The 20,534-nt window shown below is 39.8% G+C and overlaps 1 protein-coding gene across 5 annotated transcripts in view; it reads left to right on the top strand.

Annotated features, from left to right (window-relative positions):
• Positions 1-20,534, top strand: part of cacna1ib (calcium voltage-gated channel subunit alpha1 Ib) — a 98,732-nt gene that overhangs the window by 53,003 nt on the left and 25,195 nt on the right. For all 5 annotated transcript variants that reach the window (XM_087256332.1, XM_087256333.1, XM_087256329.1 and 2 more), the window contains 14 exons: positions 1,012-1,390; positions 1,573-1,665; positions 2,550-2,862; positions 3,142-3,383; positions 4,099-4,250; positions 5,187-5,372; positions 5,582-5,699; positions 6,023-6,178; positions 7,988-8,090; positions 8,371-8,507; positions 11,321-11,731; positions 12,656-12,756; positions 15,702-15,825; positions 17,010-17,078. In XM_087256332.1, the coding sequence (XP_087112458.1) occupies positions 1,012-1,390; positions 1,573-1,665; positions 2,550-2,862; positions 3,142-3,383; positions 4,099-4,250; positions 5,187-5,372; positions 5,582-5,699; positions 6,023-6,178; positions 7,988-8,090; positions 8,371-8,507; positions 11,321-11,731; positions 12,656-12,756; positions 15,702-15,825; positions 17,010-17,078 (2,584 nt within the window). The remainder of the gene's footprint in view (positions 1-1,011; positions 1,391-1,572; positions 1,666-2,549; positions 2,863-3,141; positions 3,384-4,098; positions 4,251-5,186; positions 5,373-5,581; positions 5,700-6,022; positions 6,179-7,987; positions 8,091-8,370; positions 8,508-11,320; positions 11,732-12,655; positions 12,757-15,701; positions 15,826-17,009; positions 17,079-20,534) is intronic.

Raw genomic sequence — 20,534 nt, forward strand, 5'->3', positions numbered from 1 at the left:
GTTATCGGCAACTGTTATAGTCAACTCAGTTATCGTCAACTTCATTATCTTTTATTCTGTTATCGTCAACTCTTATCAGCAACTCCGATATCGTCAACTGTTATGGTCTACTCTATTTATGGTCAACTTCGTTATCGTCAACTTTGTTATCGTCAACTCCGTTATCGTCAACTCCGTTATCGTCAACTCCGTTATCGTTAACTCCATTATCGGCAACTCGGTTATTGTCAACTGTTATGGTCAACTCCGTTATCATCAACTTCATTATCTTCTATTCCGTTATTGTCAACTCGGTTATCGACAACTCTGTTATCGTCAACTGTTATAGTCTACTCTATTATAGTCAACTTCGTTATCGGCAACTTCGTTTTCGTCAACTCTGTTATCGTAAACTCCGTTATTGTCAACTGTTATGGTCAACTCTGTTTATCGTCAACTTCATTATCTTCTATTCCGTTATTGTCAACTCTGTTATCGGCAACTCCGTTAACGTCAACTGTTGTTTTCTACTCTATTATGGTCAACTCAGTTAATGTCAACTCGTTTATCGTCAACTTCATTATCTTCTATTCCATTATCTTCAACTCTGTTCTCGGCAACTCCGTTATCGTCAACTGTTATGGTCTACTCTGTTATGGTCAACTTCATTATCGGCAACTTTGTTATCGTCAGCTTCGTTATCGTCAACTTTGTTATCCTCAACTCCATTATTGGCAACTGTTAAGGTCAACTCTGTTATTTTCAACTCTGTTTATCGTCAACTTTAATATCTTCTATTCCGTTATCGTCAGCTCTGTTATCGTCAACTTCATTATCTTCTATTCCGTTATCATCAGCTCTGTTATCGTCAACTCTGTTACCTTCAACTCTTTTCATCATCTTTATTATTGTTATTGTAAATTTTCCAAAATTAGTTAACGAGTTAACGGCCTACCATAGTAACCACAAAAATGAGTCTATTTCTAAAAAGGATTTAGTGTCTTTTGTAATTGTTTTGTTTTGACCGTACAGTTCCAGTGGCGTGTCTCTTCCGGCTCCATACTACGCTCTGGATGTGGAGGACGAGCGGCCCTTCATCTGCTCTCTGCCGCAGGATAATGGCATCATGTCCTGCAGGGATGTGCCGGCGCGCCGTCTGGCTGGACACCAGTGCTGTCTGGATGTGGACGACCTGCTGCACCATCAGACCCTGGGCATCCTGCTCGAACCCATGCACCATCAGGTCCCGGGGATCCTGCTCGAACCTGTGCCCAATGCTAGCGCCATCCCGCCCGGTCTGTGTGTGAACTGGCACCAGTACTACACTCGCTGCCAAACCGGACACAAAAACCCACACAAAGGAGCCATCAACTTCGACAACATCGGATACGCCTGGATCGTCATCTTTCAGGTGTCCTTGTGTTGTGTTTGGAGTGTTTTCTGCTTGTGTGTATTTGCAGGAGTGTGTGGGTGTGTGTCTCTTCGACAACGTCAGATACACCTGGATTGGCATCTGTCAGTTATGGTTGTGTGGTAGTTGATAAAACTGCTTTCTGTTAATGTGTGTGTGTGTGTGTGTGTGTGTGTGTTTAGGTCATTACTCTGGAGGGCTGGGTGGAGATCATGTATTATGTGATGGATGCTCACTCCTTCTACAACTTCCTGTATTTTATTCTGCTGATTATAGTAAGTAAACACATACACACACACACACACACACACACACACACAGACAGACAGTAAACACGTTATTGTGTTTGTGTTCTTCAGATAAGCTCGTTCTTCAAGATAGATCTGTGTCTGGTGGTCACACACACACACACACACACACACACACATACACACACACACACACACACACACACACACACACACACACACACACACACACACACTCAAAAGCACTGACATACTCGCATTTACTTTCACTCAAACACACACACACACACACACACACACTCAAAAGCACTGACATACTCGCATTTACTTTCACTCAAACACACACACACACACACACACACACACACACACACACACACACACACTCAAAAGCACTGACATACTCGCATTTACTTTCACTCAAACACACACACACACACACACACACACACACACACACACACACACACACACACACACACACACACACACACACACACACACACACTCAAAAGCACTGACATACTCGCATTTGCTTTCACTCAAACACACACACACACAGAGTGTGACATACTCAAACACTGACACACATGCACACACACATGGACTTATGCACACACACACACACTCGCGTGCATTTTCACACACACACACACACACACACACACACACACTGCAAGTGCATTGGCGTGTTTGTCATTCTTAGGTAGGCTCGTTCTTCATGATAGACCTGTGTCTAGTGGTCACACACACGCACACAAACCCACACATGCACGCACACACACACATTCACATTTTGACAAACTCAAGTATGCATACACTCACACACATGGACTCATGCAAACACACACTCTTACATGCATTTTTACACACACACACTGTAAATGCATTGGTGTGTTTGTGGTCCTCAGGTGGGCTCGTTCTTCATGATAAACCTGTGTCTGGTGGTGATCGCGACGCAGTTTTCGGAGACGAAGCAGCGCGAGCACATGCTGATGCAGCAGCAGAAAGCGGTCCGTGGCTCCTGCAGCACTCTCAGCTCCATGGCGGAGGCTGGAAACTGCTACGAGGAGATCTTCCAGCTGCTGTGCCACGTGCTGCGCAAGTGCCGCCGCCGCTGCCTCACACTGCTCTGCCGTACACACACACGGCGCAGCCAGAACACACACCAGAACCAGAGCAAAACCAACATCAACGGCGGAGAGAAGAGCCGACAGACGCAGGGTGAGGACTAGCTCGTTATCACCACAGCGTGATGTAGGAGAGCGGTTTTCCCCGCCCACTGAATTGATGGACAGGCGCGTATTAACATGTCTCCATAGCAACGTGAGCAGGATTTGCAAAGAAACGTGTTAAAAGATCTGTTCAGCGCTCTGCGATCATCAGCAGCAAGTTTAACAAGTGTTTCAAACAGAGCATGTGTGTAATGAGTGTGTGTGTGCACACTTGTTTGTGTGTTGATGGTTTATGATGATGCACATCTAAGCTCTTCTCTCACTACAGATGAGGCCACACCCACCGCCTCAGCAGCTAATCAGGAGCCAGAGGAGGTGGCGGCCAAGGAAGCAGACAGCTGTGAGAAGGCGGATGAGGAGGAGGGGGCGTGTCAGAGGCGGAGCCGAGAGCTTTGGATGCAAACGAGGGTCAAACTGTGGGGGATCGTGGAGAGCAAATACTTCAACAGAGGAATCATGGTGGCCATACTCATCAACACCATCAGCATGGGGATAGAGCACCACCAACAGGTCTCACACACACACACACACACACACACACACACACATAAACAATATTTTCACACGCATACATATATACACACACTCTGAAACTCACTCAAACACTCGTACTCACACAGTCTCACTCATACACAAACATGCAAACACACACTCTTACACACTCATACACACAAACACATGCACACACACACACACACACTCACACTCTTTTTAAAAACTTATACATGCATATACGCACACACACTTATGGTCACTCACACACACTAACACTCACACTCTCTCAAACATTCATACACTCACTCATACACCCACAAACACGCGCACAGACTCACACACACACAAACACATGCACAGAGACACACACACACTCACTCTCTTTTTAAAAACTCATGCATACGCACACACACACACACACACACACACTCACGCTCTCTGAAACACTCAGACACACAAACACATTCACACAGACACACACATTTTCTTACACTCAATCACTCACAAACACACACACACACACACACACACACACACACACACACACACACACACACACACACACACACACACACACACACACACAGAGGTTTTTAAATATTGTTGAGTTCATGTGATCCAGTGCAGCTGCTCACCTGATTGGTTCATTACTTCAGCTAACGGTGTGTTTTCGTGTGTGTGTGTGTGTGTGTGTGTGTGTGTGTGTGTGTGTGTGTGTGTGTGTGTGCAGCCAGAGGAGCTCACTAATGTCCTGGAGATCAGTAATATTGTCTTCACCAGTATGTTTGCACTGGAGATGATCCTGAAGCTGACTGCATTCGGCTGCTTTAATTACCTGCGCAACCCCTACAACATCTTCGACGGAGTCATCGTCATCATCAGGTAATGATAATAATAATGATGAGCGCACATCTCTGCTATTGCGTATGATTAAAATGGGGCTCCGTCAATAGTAAATAAAATCCATTCTGAAATACTAATAATGTGGGGTGGGGTAATATTCAGGGAGTTTTCTAGGAGACAAAACAAAACGGGAAATGGGTCTGAAATGCGGGAGACTCCCGGTAAAAAAACGGGCGTGTTGGCAGGTATGACACGGGGATGCGATGTGCGTTTAATAGTCTGATGTTTAAAAAAACTGTTAAATTGTATTTTACATCAGACTAGTGGGATTAGATTTTTTTTCCTTTTGGTTGGAACTCAAACACAGAAATGACCAGCTGTTTATCAACTAGTGCTAAACTCTAAATGTGCTAAACTCTAAAAGTGCTAAACGCATTTTTATAATCTGATCACAAAGATTTGCACTGTAGAATATAAATGCATGAGTCTAATTAATTTTAATTTAATTAAATTTATTAAAATTTAATTCGTTTTTTTATTTAACTTGACATTTTTTATTTAATTTGACAATATTTTATTTTAGTTTATTTAATGAGGTAATTTAATATTATTTTAATCATTTATTTAATTTTACATTTTATTTAAATTATTTAATGTAGTTATTTTAATAGCTAAATACAATTAAATGATTTTTATTTTGTTGTATTTTAATTATTTTATTTTAATAACTAAATTTAATAAAAAATTTTAAACTGTACTTTTACTTTTCATTTAGTCTTTTTTTTTCCAAAGCAACTTACAGTTAAGGAGGCATTCAGCGATTCAACAGGAAGAGACAACACACACGACAAGAGCTGATCATACTGTTAGTGCTCAGAGAACGTGATGCTACTTAGGAGAGGGGAGCTTTTCTTTTCTTTATTTTTTTGAGAGAGAGTTTTTACCAAGAGTGTGCGTGTGTGTGTGTGTGTTGAGTGTGTGTGAGATCGTGAGTCAGTCTGACGGTGGTCTGTCCATCCTGCGCACGTTCCGGCTGCTGCGAGTGTTAAAGCTGGTGCGCTTTATGCCGGCGCTGCGCAGACAACTGGTGGTGCTGATGAAGACCATGGACAACGTGGCCACTTTCTGCATGCTGCTGATGCTCTTCATCTTCATCTTCAGGTGTGTATGTGTGTGTGTGTGTGTGTGTGTGTGTGTGTTCTGTCTTCCTCCTCTTCTTCAGAGTGATGAGAAAACACTTCAGACTTCTTATGTGTGTGTGTGTGTTTTCCTCTTTATCTTCAGACTGATGAGTAGAATCTGTTCAGACTCTTTCTGTGTGTGTGTGTGTGTGTGTGTGTGTGTGTGTGTGTGTGTGTGTGTTTCTGCAGTATTCTGGGAATGCATATATTTGGCTGTAAGTTCAGTCTGAAGAATGATTCTGGAGACACGGTTCCAGACCGCAAGAACTTTGACTCTCTGCTGTGGGCCATCGTCACTGTGTTTCAGGTACAGAGAGAGTGTATTAGTGTGTGTGCGCATCTGTGTGTGTGTCTGTGTGTGTTCAGCCTGTGCCAGTCTATGCATTTGTATGGGATTCACCAAATGTCCCCAATATTATAGCATAACTAGCAAAATCTGACATTACGGGGACATTTTTTGGACCCCATAAGGGAAAGAGCTGATAAATCAGGCAGAATGGAGGAGTGTGAAGATTTGCAGATGGTTTGCTGTGAGGGTTGAGTTTAGGGGGAGACGAGAGACAGTCTGTACACTGCAAACATCAGTGTGTGTGTGTGTGTGTGTGTGTGTGTGTGTCTGTGTGTGTGCAGATCCTGACGCAGGAGGACTGGAACGTGGTGCTGTATAACGGTATGGCCTCCACGTCTCCTCTGGCCGCTCTGTATTTCGTGGCTCTGATGACGTTCGGGAATTATGTGCTGTTTAATCTGCTGGTGGCCATATTGGTGGAGGGCTTTCAGGCTGAGGTGAACAACTCCAGCACACACACTAATACACTAACACACTGCATTTTTACCATACTGTACACTTGCAGCACCTCCTGTCAATCCTCAGCCTAAAATGTTCTGCTTCGAGGGTTCGTTCACGCAAAAAATGAATGCTGTGGCATGATTTATTCACCCTCGAGGCGTGCTGGGGGTATTTGACTCTCTTCTGTCAGTCGAATCAAATCCCAGTTATTTTTAAATCATCCCGGGCTCCTGCAGCTCTGCAGACTCAATGGTTGGCTGATTTCTTTATCAGCAGTCTAAAAGAAGTCCAATAAAGCTCATCCACCCTTAAGAAAGAGTGTCTCACGCTGCTCCGGCGGTGAATAAAGGCCTAATTCACACACTGGATACAGTTTATTTATTTATTTATTTTTTGTTGATGAGGCAAGTTAAATCTTTAGGCCAATAGAAAAAAAACAACATTGTTTATTTCTAAGGGCTCTATCATACACCCGGCGCAGTGTGACGCAAGACGCGGCGCAGTAGTCTTTTGGTAGTTTCAGCTTGGCGCAAGAGTGGTTTTGAGGCGTTGCGCTACGCTGTTTAAACAGCAAATGCATTAGCGCTCATATGTGCGCCCATAGACGTTCTGGTCTAAAAAGGAAGACGTTCTGAGGCGGACCGCTGGAGCGTTGCTATTTTGAGAAACTATAATAGATTTTTCATTAGACCAAAACAAACCCGGTCTAAACTCCAGCGCAGAGTTGCACCTCGCTTACACACTGCTTAATACACACAAGAGAGCAATAGGCAAATATCTTTACATATGAAAAAATTTAAATATTAAGGATATATATATATATATATATATATATATATATATATATATATATATATAGGATATAATAAGAATAGATATAGAATATAAATATAAAGGATTAAAATATTACAAAACATGTTATTTTCTAGCCTACATAAATATGGAAAATCACTGCTTTTATGTCTTCTTCATCTCGGGAGGCTTTTTCAGTTCATTCATAACAATTTGCTTTTGTATAATGTTATTATTATTAGCAGTATTATTTATTATATCCATATTTATATTTTATTAAAAACAAGCTTAGATTTGTCCACCTGTCAGGTTTTAGACCATATGGGGCACAGCATGTGTATTAGGATATAACTCAGGTTTCTGAACACATTTTGTTATTATTATTCATTTATTCGTTTGCTGGAAATCAGAACTGAATTTAGAAATAGTTTTGAAACGAATATTTGCGCTTAACAAACAAAATTAATTATTTATAGACTAATTGATGTCTGTGCGTAAAGGTTTCCCTATCTAAGAGTGAAAGTGAAAGTATTTACTTTATCTCTCATTCTCACGCAGTAGATGCTCTGTTTAACAGTTTTCTGTGAACTGTGAACTGTTTGCTTGTGAAATGCTCAGTTTTTTCACTTAGACTTACTTTGTGTCCTGTAAATAGTGAATGCGCTTATGGCGCGACACAGCTGGCTCTTAAAAGGAAAGGGAGATGAGACTTTGATTGGTTTATTCTCAAACACACCTATAACTCATTAAGAAAATAAACTCAACCCTTTTAGACCATGCGCCACGGCGCAAGGCAGATTTCCCGTCCTTAAATTAGCAAAAATGCGTCCTGACACACCCTGAAAGCGTTTGCGCCCTGCGTTTTGCGCTCTGCGCATGGACCGTCAAAATAGAGCCCTTAGTCTTAAATTTCATTCATAATGGTCTTAAAAAGGTATCATATTTGACTGGAAACGTGCAGAAAGCCTGTTTTCAGTTTGTGGTGGCTTTCGTCTGTCTTAAATGTGTTTCAGGGAGACGCCAATCGCTCATACTCTGATGATGATGATGATGATGGAGATGAAGGATCGTCCTGTAATGGAAGTGAAAAGCACAAAGACTCGCTCACGTTCTCTGGTATGATCATGAAACATTCACTCTCAACATTAACCCTATCAGCTCTAATCAGCTGAAGAGCAGAGCAGAGCAGTGCTGTGATGGGAAGGAAACAACATTAAATCTTGTGGGATTATTTGACTCTTCTGATGGACTGCAGTGTTTCTGTGGCTGTAGAGGACGAGAGACTCATCAGGGGCTCATAAACAGACATTAGTAGTGTCTCTCTAGAGCTTTACAGTGTGTGTGGATGGCGGAGATCTGCTGTTGGCTTTAGCTGACTGCTGTTTTATTCCTGCAGATCCAAAACTGCCCTCGCTCACTCCTAACGGGCATCTGGAGCTGGAGCCGCTGGCGGAGGAGAAACCCAGAACCAGCTTCTCTGAGCAGAACCACCGCAGACGCACAATCTGCCTGGGCAGGAGATCCTCCTCTCTGGTTAGTCAGTGGAGAATCAGATTGTGCATGTAATAATGAGTCAAGAAACATTAGTGGAGGTGGAAAACAGTCAAATCAAAATAAAGTTAGTCTTAAGGATATCTATAAGCTAGTGTGCTCCAAAAAAACAGTGGTCAAATTCACATTTAGAAGATATAAACATTCAACTATTGCTGTTTGTCACTTCCGCACGAATGCATAATTTTTTGACATTTGTTCTTCAGACCAATCAGATGCTCTGTAGTGTCTGACATGCCCCACCCCCTTCTTCTTATTTGCTGTTTATTAGATGCTCTTGAGCTCAAACAGTCTCACTGGCAGAGCTGTGATTCAAAACACAACACTATTGGCTGATTTTTGAAAAGGGGGAGGAGTTACTAATTGCTCCGCCCCTGTTTATGTTTCAGTTGAGAGTATGTGAAACATCAAACAAAAAAGAGCACATTTCAAAGCACTTCACGGCACCGTAAAGGTTAGCAATTAGAAAATCCCTCAAGCAATCTGTGTTTGCAAGAGACTGAAATTCTCTTTATAATGTGTGACGGACGCTCAGCCAAGGCTTTTGGGTTTCCATGGCAACCGCTCTTTTAATTGAGGTATGGCGAGAGAGAGAGGCGAGCGTGGGTTAAATATAGTGTGTTGAGGAGCTGTTGTTCTTGAAGACACGTGCCGTCGCAAGACTGCGGTGGGGAAAAGTCTCTGGGAATTGAACATCACTCTGTTATAATCCCGCACTGCTCAGACAGAGAGTGATCAGAGCGCACACGCTTCCAACAGATGCACGAGTGTTCAATTAAAATGTTCTGTTCCGCATGCATCACTCATCATCAAACGTAGCGTATCTCCGCTTCATGACGGTCAGCCGTGGTCGTCGATATGAAGCGTTGTATGTTGTGTGTGAGGTCAACACGACAGCTCGACGCCGGAGAACACGCATTTCTATGGCAACTGCTTTAACCACTCCTGCTGCTAAAAATGAGCAAATGCAGTCAGCGAGATCAGAAACACGCCGCCTGCAATCACCCCACACACGTGACTCGGTAAAGTTAACTCAACTGCACTGTTTAAGGAGCTCGTGTCGTTAGGAATCAGATCTTTCACCTTCACTTTATTTTCCTCCAGATAAAGTTTTCCTTTTCACTCTGTTGCACTACAGCAGCAGTTCCACAGAGAGAGACACTGACTGAACTTGAAGATGGATTATAGACACAGATATATAGATGAATGCATTGGTTGATCAACAGACAAACAGATGGATTGGATGATTGATAAATTCACAAACATATAGATAAATACATAAACAGATTGTTTGGTTTGTATGTTTGTTCATTCAATCATTGACAAACAGATAGACAGATAGATAGACAGACAGACAGACAGATAGATAGACAGACAGACAGACAGACAGACAGACAGATAGATAGATAGATAGATAGATAGATAGATAGATAGATAGATAGATAGATAGATAGATAGATAGATAGATAGATAGATAGACTAATGAAATTATAGACTGATGAACTAATAAATTGAATAAACCAATTGGTTGATGAACCGATGCATTGATAAACTGATATATTGATGAACCTATACATTGATGTACCAATAGATTGATAAACGGATACATTGGTGAACCGATATATTGATTAACCAACACATTGATGAACCAATACATTGATGAACCGATACATTGATGAACCGATACATTGATGAACCGATACATTGATGAACCGATGCATTGATTAACCAACACATTGATGAACCGATACATTGATGAACCGATGCATTGATTAACCAACACATTGATGAACCGATACATTGATAAACGGATACATTGATGAACCGATACATTGATTAACCAACACATTGATGAACCAATACATTGATAAACGGATACATTGGTGAACCGATACATTGGTGAACTAACACATGGATGAACCAATACATTGATTAACTGACACATTGATGAACCAATACATTGATGAACCGATATACTGATGAACCGATACACTGATTAACAGATACACTGATTAACCGATATACTGATTAACCGATATACTGATTAACAGATACACTGATTAACCGATATACTGATTAACCGATATACTGATTAACCGATACACTGATTAACCGATACATTAATGAACCAATACACTAATGAACCGATACACTAATGAACCGATACATTGATGAACCGATACACTAATGAACCGATACATTGATGAAGCAATACATTGATTAACTGACACATTGATGAACCAATACATTAACCAATACATTGGTGAACCGATACATTGATGAACCGATACACTGATTAACAGATACACTGATGAACCGATACACTGATTAACAGATACACTGATGAACCGATACACTGATGAACCGATACACTGATTAACAGATACACTGATTAACCGATATACTGATTAAACGATATACTGATTAACCGATACACTGATTAACCGATACATTAATGAACCGATACATTGATTAACCGATACACTGATTAACCGATACATTAATGAACCGATACATTGATTAACCGATACACTGATTAACCGATACATTAATGAACCAATACACTAATGAACCGATACACTAATGAACCGATACATTGATGAACCGATACATTTATTAACCGATACACTAATGAACCGATACATTGATGAACCGATACATTTATTAACCGATACATTGATTAACTGATACATTAATGAACCAATACACTGATTTGAACCGATACACTGACAACCAATTAATTGATAAACCAGTATATTGATGAACACTTCTCTGTGTCTCGATACCCTCTGCAGCGCCACAGCCGCAGTTCCCACTACCACAACTGGGGTCGTCCTCTTCCCCCTCAGGCATCCTGGAGCCGCCGCAGCAGCTGGAACAGTGCGGGGCGCTCTGGCCGAGGTTTGAGGTCTGCAGGGGTCATCGGGGGAAGTTTGAGGGTCCGCAGTGTCCACTCCCACCCCACGGAGCACCAGTCTCTGCTCCCACGGCCTTATCTCCTGTCCCGCCTGGACCGCCGCGCAGTCTCTCTGGATCTGCCAGAAATAATGCAGCGCCCCCCTCTGGCCAGAAAGAAGAGCGTGTCTGCTGAGCACCAGGACTGTAACGGGAAGACCCCAGGCCCTCAGGGGCCCTTGCTGGCAGAGATCTATCCTCAGCTCAACGCACGCAAAGACAAGAAGGACCTGGAGGAGGACACTGAATACGTGAGTGCAGAACAACTTCAATGTATTGGGGTGCATAGAGGCGGTGGCACAGTGGCCTCTCAGCAAGAAGGTCACTGGTTTGAGTCCCGGCTGGGTCAGTTGGTCTTTCTGTGTGGAGTTTGCATGTTCTCCCTGTGTTGGCGTGGGTTTTCTCCGGGTGCTCCGGTTTCCCCTACAGTCCAAACACATGCGCTATAGGGGAATTGGGTAGGCTAAATTGTCAGAAGTGTATGTTTTATGAATGAATGCATGGGTGTTTCCCAGTGATAGGTTGCAGCTGGAAAAGCATCCGCTGTGTAAAACATATGCTGGAATAAATGGTGGTTCATTCTGCTGTGGTGACCCCTGATGAATAAAGGGACTAAGCCAAAAAGAAAAGCAAGAAGGCTGGATAATATAGATAAAGGAATTGAAGTACAGATGCAAGGATGAATAGGATGGATAGATGAGTGAATGAACAGGTGGATAGATGAATAGAAGGGTAGAGGAATGGATAGTGTATGCATGGGTGGATAAAGATGATGGGTGGATGAATAGTAGTTTAGAGTAGAAGAACAGATGAATGGATGGATGGACAGATAAAATGATTAATGGATGGATGGATGGATGGATGGATGGACCAATAAAAGGATGAATGGACGGATTAATAGAAGGATGGATGGATGAATGGGCCGATAAAAGGATCAACAGATTGACGGATGAAAAAATAGATGGATGGACCAATAAAATGATTAACAGATGAATGTATAAATATAAGGATGGATGGACAGATGGATGGACCAATAAAAGGATGAACAGATGGAAGGATGTATAGAAAGATGGATGGACAATAAAATGATTTGTTTGTGTGTGTTTGTGTCTTTGTATGTGTGTTTTTGTATCTGCATATTTGTGTGTGTGTATGTGTGTGTGTGCGCGTCATAGAGCCTGTGTTTCAGGATCCAGAAGATGATGGAGGTTTATCGGCCAGACTGGTGTGAGAAGAGAGAAAACTGGTCCATTTACTTATTTTCCCCTCAGAACAAGTATGTCTGCATATTACAGAGCAGTGTTCATAACTCATCTCTAATAACTGATGTGTTTTCTCTTCTCCATGATGACAGCACATAATATTAGACTAGATATTGTTCAAGACACTAGTGTTCAGCTTACAGTGACATGTAAAGGCTTCACTAGGGTAATTAGGGTAAAGTTAGGGTAATTAGGCAAGTCATTGTATAACAGTGGTTTGTTCTGGAGACAATCCAACACTAATATTGCTGAAGGGGTGAATAATATTGACATTTTTTATATATTCCAAATATTTTTAATATATTCCCTATTAAAATATTCCAGCCGAGCTAAAAGAAATGAGACTTTCTCCAGAGGAATATATACTAGAACATCCTGTGTGAAGAGTCTTCATGGATCAGTGTTGACTGTACGTCCTGCTGCTCCGCTGATCTCTGCAGCATCTGCTGGTGTTCGGCTGCTCTGTAGGAGACTTTTATTAACTGTTTAGATTCAGTGTATAAAATGAGGCTCGCTAGCTGTGTTTCCATCAGAAGAGGTGAATTAGACTTATCTGCAGAACTGTGATATCTCCTAAATCATCAGTGCTAGCCTCCTCAGCTCCTGCTGCTCCTGCACAGATATCACTGAGAGGAGTGGATCTGCTGCACTGTTAGGATTCTCCACTGTGCTGTTGGTTCTCCTCTAATAAATGGGCTGCACCTCAGAAGACAGACCAAACGCAATGAACGTGGTGAATGCAGTGGCTTCTGGAGGCGTGAGATGGGAGTGCAGACTGATGCTCAAGACAGTTCTGGAGGGAATAATAGTAGAAGAAGAATTCTAAAGCACTGTGATGACGGAGAGCTGAGGCCTTTCACAATCAGCACAGCAACATCTCACATCTGACACAATGCGAAGCTGGAAACATGGAGAGCTGCAGACCAACATTAATAACACAAAGACCCTCAGACACACATTTATATCTGTCAAATCATCTGAGAAATACACTACATCACAGAATGATCAAGCGCAGAGTTTATTCAGTGTTTCAATCATAGTTTATGCAAATTTTTTCTTGTCAAATAGTTGATCCTACTCATCAATGAGCACATAATTTATATGCATTATTACATATTATGCACATCTTGGCATATTTAGTGCAATATTCAAACTGTGCATAAAAATAGCTGAAGGGGATTAGAGTATCATACGTGCATCACAGACTCATGTGTGCAGTTGTTCAGAGACTCTACAAGGGCAAACACAGCAGTCTCAGGCCAGTTTCCCAGCGTGTGTTCATTTACACACTCCTATGATCAGATCACAGCGGCGAGAGCCAGACTATTCTTTAGTCGCTGGATTTATTAAAGGTCACAAACCTGAATCAAGCCATTAGTGAACACTACAGATCAGTAGCAGCTCATAACAACACACAGGTTTCAGAGAAATCACACACCGTAGGGTCCGCTAGAGTCACAGTGCACATCTGAATCAGAAGATTTGTCCGTTTTTAAAAGTACAGAATAAATATTATGGAAAATACTCATACCTGTCGGTATTCCACAGTTTCTATTTTAACGTAAAGAGAATCTTTTCAAAGTTTGCAAAAAATTATTATTCTTAAAATTATTATTAGATCTGCTGACAACAGTAAACAAGACGAGCATCATGAAAGCATAGTGCGCGTGTGAATGGGAAAATTCTTTTTTTTTTTTTTTAAGTTTTAAACAAATATGGAAAAGAACTCTAGTTATATTCCAACAATTCCATCTTAAAGTAAACGGAATCAAAGTTTGCAAAAAACTCATGCAAATTACATGTGTTTTCTTAATTATTGGAGCTGCTCACTGTAGTATTGGTAACCTAGCAACCAGCAGTAAACAAGCAAACATAATTAAAACACAGTGGACATCTGAATGGCATACTGGCTTCATCACTCTGTCTCCTCTCCACCAATCAACTGCTGTGTGATGTGAGTTCTGGCCAATATGGCTGCTGGAGGGTCATGCAGGTGGATGCTGCACACTGGTGGTGGATGAGGAGATTCCCCCATGTGTAAAGCACTTTGGGTGTCCAGAAAGGCACTATATAAATGTAAGGAATTATTATTATTATTATTATTATTATTATTATTATTATTATTATTGGGATTATTATTGTTATTATTATTACTATTATTATTGGGATTATTATTGTTATTATTATTACTATTATTATTGTTATTATTATTATTTTATTATTGTTATTATTATTATTATTATCTTTATTATTATTATTACTATTATTATTGTTATTATTATTATTTTATTATTGTTATTATTATTATTATTATCTTTATTATTATTATTACTATTATTATTGTTATTATTATTATTATTGTTGTTGTTTTTATTAAAGTGAATCGAGTAAAAAAAGAAAAGTAAAGTCATAAATGCAAATTAGGTGTGTTTTTATAATTATTAGAAACACTGACTGTAGTATTGGTAATCAACAGTAATCAAGGCAACCATAATTAAAACACAGTGGGCCTCTGAATAGGAAATTTGAAACATTTTAAAAAGAAAAATACATATACTAGTTGAGTTTCCATCCTAATGTGAAGAAAATCCTAAAAAGAATAAAACAAATGCAAATGACATGTGTTTCCATAATTATTAGAGCATTGTTCAGATAAAAAACACCTGTGAAGAAATTCTGACTGTGATTGGTGAAAATGTTGCATTATTTAATACGTTTAAACAGACAAATTAAGTTAAACATTACAATTTTTTTACTTTTAGGTTGTTTGTAACCGCTATATCTTAAAGAAAATTAGTCAATTTAATTAACCCTTTTTTTTCTGTGTAGAAACATTCTGAAAAGTCACCTGAACTACATTTTGACATGACTAAATAAAACACAACAGAAAGAAAGACCTTTCAGATGTGTTCAGTGATCAGATGGGGATTTCTCCATTATTTCTCTCATCTCTCTGCAGGTTTCGTCTGAAGTGTCAGGCTGTCATCGCTCATAAACTCTTTGACTATGTGGTTCTGGCGTTCATCTTCCTCAACTGCATCACAGTGGCTCTGGAAAGGCCCAGAATCCATCAGGGAAGCCTGGTAGGTTTCGTCATTCGTCTGACTCCGTATCGTCTCGCAGGAGTGACACACTGATTTGCAGCTCTGCATGAAATCTGTCACATCACTGTTTGAGCTTGACGGAGCTTCATAGAGGAGAAATGAACGGGAAACTCCAGGCTTAATTACACTGGAATTATCTGCTCAGATCTGAGTGTCAGACCAGCTCACAGAGGTGTAGATGAGGATCTAACCGGCGACAGAATCAATCAGATGCAGACAGCGTTTCCTCAGAATGTACTACAGCTAACTAAACGTTAAAGATTTGAATGCATTTAAGGCCTTCGTGCACTATACTAATGACTCATAGCACACTGGTGACCACTACAACACCCTAGCAACCACTTGGTAACCTAAAATAAAACTCAGCAGCAAAATGAAACACCCCATGGATATAATGTATTCCAGCATAACAAACATAGACATGTTATGATGTCATATTGATCTACAAAACACCCTAGCAACCACTTCATCTTTGAAACAACAAAACACCCTATGAATAAAGTAATAATCAACACACACTAGCAACCATTACACCTTAGCGACAACTTGACAATCAACAACCTCAACCATGACTAATACTAGAAACTCAGAAAAACGTAGTCATGACTTGTCAGAGCCCTAGCAACCAACAATATCAATGCAGCAACTATGTGCTAACATCATAGAAAACACCAGTAATGTGTCACCAATGCTCTAGAAAACACCCCCAACCCTCAAACAGCCACTTAGCAACCAACAAGAACACCTCATTGATAGTGAGCCAGCAATACAATACACCCTAGTAATACCCTAGCATTAGCCACCAGTGCACCCTAGCAACCATTTATAGAGACGACTGGCACTTGTGTTAATGTTCAGAGGCGGCATGATGATTAGTAGATTTGGATGTTGATCAGCATGTTAACTAGTCCAGCAGAGGCTCAGCTGTGTTGCTTCAGTGAGTTGAGCACTTCTGCCGTGTGAACGTGACATTTCCAGTGTGGTAATCACAGGATACTTTACCCCGGTGGAAAAGTCACATATCTCATTCCCTGCCTGACATCTCCCGCACTGCTGTATCATTAGCTGACGCTGCCGGCCTCGCTGCTTTAACATTTGTTCTTTTTCTTTAAGTGAACTCCAGCTCTCCTCAATCTCTCTCTCTCTCTCTGTTCTCCCATCAGGAGCGAGTCCTCCTCACCGTCTCCAACTATGTGTTCACTGCCATCTTTGTGGCCGAGATGACGGCCAAGGTAAAGTTTCACCTGTTTCACTGTAAAGTTTCACTGTGTAGTAAAAAAATAACCTGATAATAAATGATCAATACACATAATTTTATTAATGATATTACACCAGTCAAGCACCACAGTAACAACTTATCAAAGCCCTAGCAACCAACGAGAACACTTCATTAACCACTTACCAAGAACTCGAAATACAAATAATGACTTTTTAGCGCCATAGCAACCACCTGAACAACCTAGCAACTGCTTAGAAGAGCACTCAATAATGACACATTAACCCCAAACACTCTAGCAACCAACAAAGCCACTAGCAAGAAAATTAATTGACATCTATAGGGAAAAATACAGACCCCCTAGTTTTACACTGCTTTATTTTGCAATAGAAATGACTGATTTTGTGGTGGTCATTCCCAGAAATTTGCAGAATATTTTGCAATAAAAAAAATAAAAATAAAATAAATATATATATATATAAAATTTAGCATATTACTTAGTGTATATGTTATGCTTTATGGGCTTCTTTGTTTTGTTCTCTTGTAAAGACAAGATCTAAAACAGATCTAAAACAGTAGGGATTAAGCCAAACGGAGGCTTTATAACTCTTATTTTTATCCACGATCTTACTTTCTCTCTGATTTCACTCCCTGGAGCATCTGACATCATGTACCTCACTGAGTACATGCGATCAGGCTTCCCCTACCACAATACACCTAAAACATGGATTGCTGTAAAACTCGTCAATGGCAGGGAAGCGTTTTCTCTCATTAACCGCAGGGAAAGAGTCCAACAAAAACATTTATCGATTTGACACAGATCATATAAGCAGCCATACATGTAAAGCACAAATAATGTGCAATAATCCTTCAATTCGGTCATGTCAGAGTCCTACATCCTTGAATCAACCTTCATTATTGTAAGCTGCTTGCTCCAACTGTTTTGCAACGTGAAGCGCGTCAAATGCACAAAATGCCCAATTCACGCCACAGGATGTCTAATCCAGTCTTTGCATTGATTGAGCAGAGAAGACCACATTTTTTGAGAGACACTCATATACATTGTGTGGGCTGAAAAGTGAATGTTTTATGAGATCATTTAACGTTTTTTTCCAGTTATTTTGCATTTTAATTAAGAATTTTGATGGATCGCAAAAAATGTTCTACTATTTGTTGATTTTGTGTTGGATATAGCGATCGCTGACTCACAAAAAACTATGGAAAATAACCTGATAACAAATGATCAATCCACATATTTTACCAATGACGAAACACAAATCAAACACCATAGTAACAACTTATCAAAGCCCTAGCAACCAATGAGAACTCTTTATTAGCCACTTACCAACAACCCAAGCCCCCAGTAATGACTTATCGATGCCATAGCAACCACCTGAACAACATATCAACTGCTTAGCAACCTAGAAGAGCATTCACACACATCTTCAACTCCAAACACCTTTTTCGCAATCAACAAAATCCCTCCACACCCTAGCAACCACCCACAACCCCTTAGCAACCACTTGGAGAGCCAAAAGCATGTTTAATTAAATTCCAGTGACCCGGAGCATGTTAATAACCACACAGCAGCCACGCACAGCGCAGAGTCACGGCTGAGGGATTTTCACAGGTAAGCTAGTCTTATTCTTTCAGAACGTCTAAAAGTCAGAAAGCGTGTGGTTCTGGGAATATTTTTACTGCATCAGTGGCAGAGCTGAATGGCCAGAAAACTGCTGGAGATTCTGAATATAGACCCTGACTGTATCTGACTGCATATTCAGTGTGTTCAGCTGTAAAAGTGTTCATTAGAGGCTCTGCTTCTGCTCACTCTCATTATTCAGCTCGTTTACATCAGTCTCGTTAGCAGATCAGCCAATGAGAGCGCTGGAAACTCTGGCTGTGTATTTAGCTGAGCTCTAATGAACAGGTCTTTACTTAGAGCTCAGTTTCTGTTTTAGCAGTGTATATAAACAGGGTTATGGAGGTAGATTTGTGTCTTAAACAATATATTGCAACAAAAAAATCTAAAATAAAAAGACTTATTAAGGATGGAGCGTGAGATTGACAGGCGGATCAGTGCAGCGGCAGCAGTAATGTGATTAATGTACTAGTCCGCAGAGGTAAAGAAGGAGCTGAGCCGAAAGGCAAAGCTCTCGATTTACCGGTCAATCTACGTTCCTCCTCTCACCTATGGTCATGAGCTTTGAGTCTGACTGAAAGGGCAAGATCAAGAGGGAATGAATTCATTATGACTCGTTTAGCGATCAACAATTTAGTGATTACTTAAAGTATTAATCATGCAGAATGTTCATGTGTTGCTGCCTGGTGCATTAATAAATGGTATTGATAATAATTCATAAATAAAATACACTTTTCAACCCTCAAGCAGAACATCACTACTGGAAATCAGAATATTTTAGACACACTAAAAATTACAACAGAACAGAACAAGTTACATGGGTACATAATCAAAACTGCTAAAAGCATATATTTGTTTTATTTATTTATTTATTTATTTATTTATTTATTCATTTATTTATTTTAATCATAATTTCATTCATTTTTTATTTCATTTATTTATTTATTTATTTTAGTCATAATTTCACTCATTATTTATTTCATTATTTATTCATTCATTTATTTATTTTAATCAATTTCATACATTATTTATTTATTCATTTATTTATTTATTCATTTATTTTAATAAATTTCACTCATTATTTATTTCATTATTTGTTTATTTATTTATTTTAATCATTATTTCATTCATTATTTCATTCATTCTTTATTTATTTATTTATTCATTTGTTTATTTATTTATTTATATATTATAATCATGATTTTTTTATATTTATTACTTAAATTAATTAATTTATTTGTTTATTTTAATCATGATGTCATTCATTATTTCATTATTTATTTATTTTTCATTGATTTAAATAATTATTTTAATCTTAATTTCATTATTTTGCTATTTATTTATTTAATCATTATTGAATTCATTTTAATTAAATTAATTTATTCATTTTCTGATTCATTTTATTTTTAGTTTATTTCATTTCATAGTTTTTGATGATTTTATTTTTTTTATATTAACCATTAATAAATGCTTTAGCTCTTATTGGTGCATTAGCTCAGCATCACGTAAGAGTGCGTCAGTACTGTAAAGTGTAGCTGTAGTTTTTCCTCTGCTAGTCGTGTGTGTTCTCCGTCAGTGTTGGGCTGTGGTTAGCAGTGTTTGTTCTGGTGTTATCCTGCGCTGCTGCGGTGCTGTTTTCAGTCCAGGCTGCTGTCATTGAGCTGAAATTGACTTCAAACGCAGCGCTGCACATCTTCTCTCTCTCTCTTTCTCTCTCGCTGTACCTGTCAGCTTTTACCGCGGTAAAGTCAGTGATGGCACTGTCAGAACAGAGCGTTTCCAGAAAGAGAATCTGTCTGGGTCTGTCAGCGCTGCTCTGGAGGGTCACAGGTC

The sequence above is a fragment of the Danio rerio genome, chromosome 6, assembly GCF_052040795.2.
Source record: "Danio rerio strain M-AB ecotype USA chromosome 6, GRCz13ab, whole genome shotgun sequence".
NCBI lineage: Eukaryota > Metazoa > Chordata > Actinopteri > Cypriniformes > Danionidae > Danio > Danio rerio.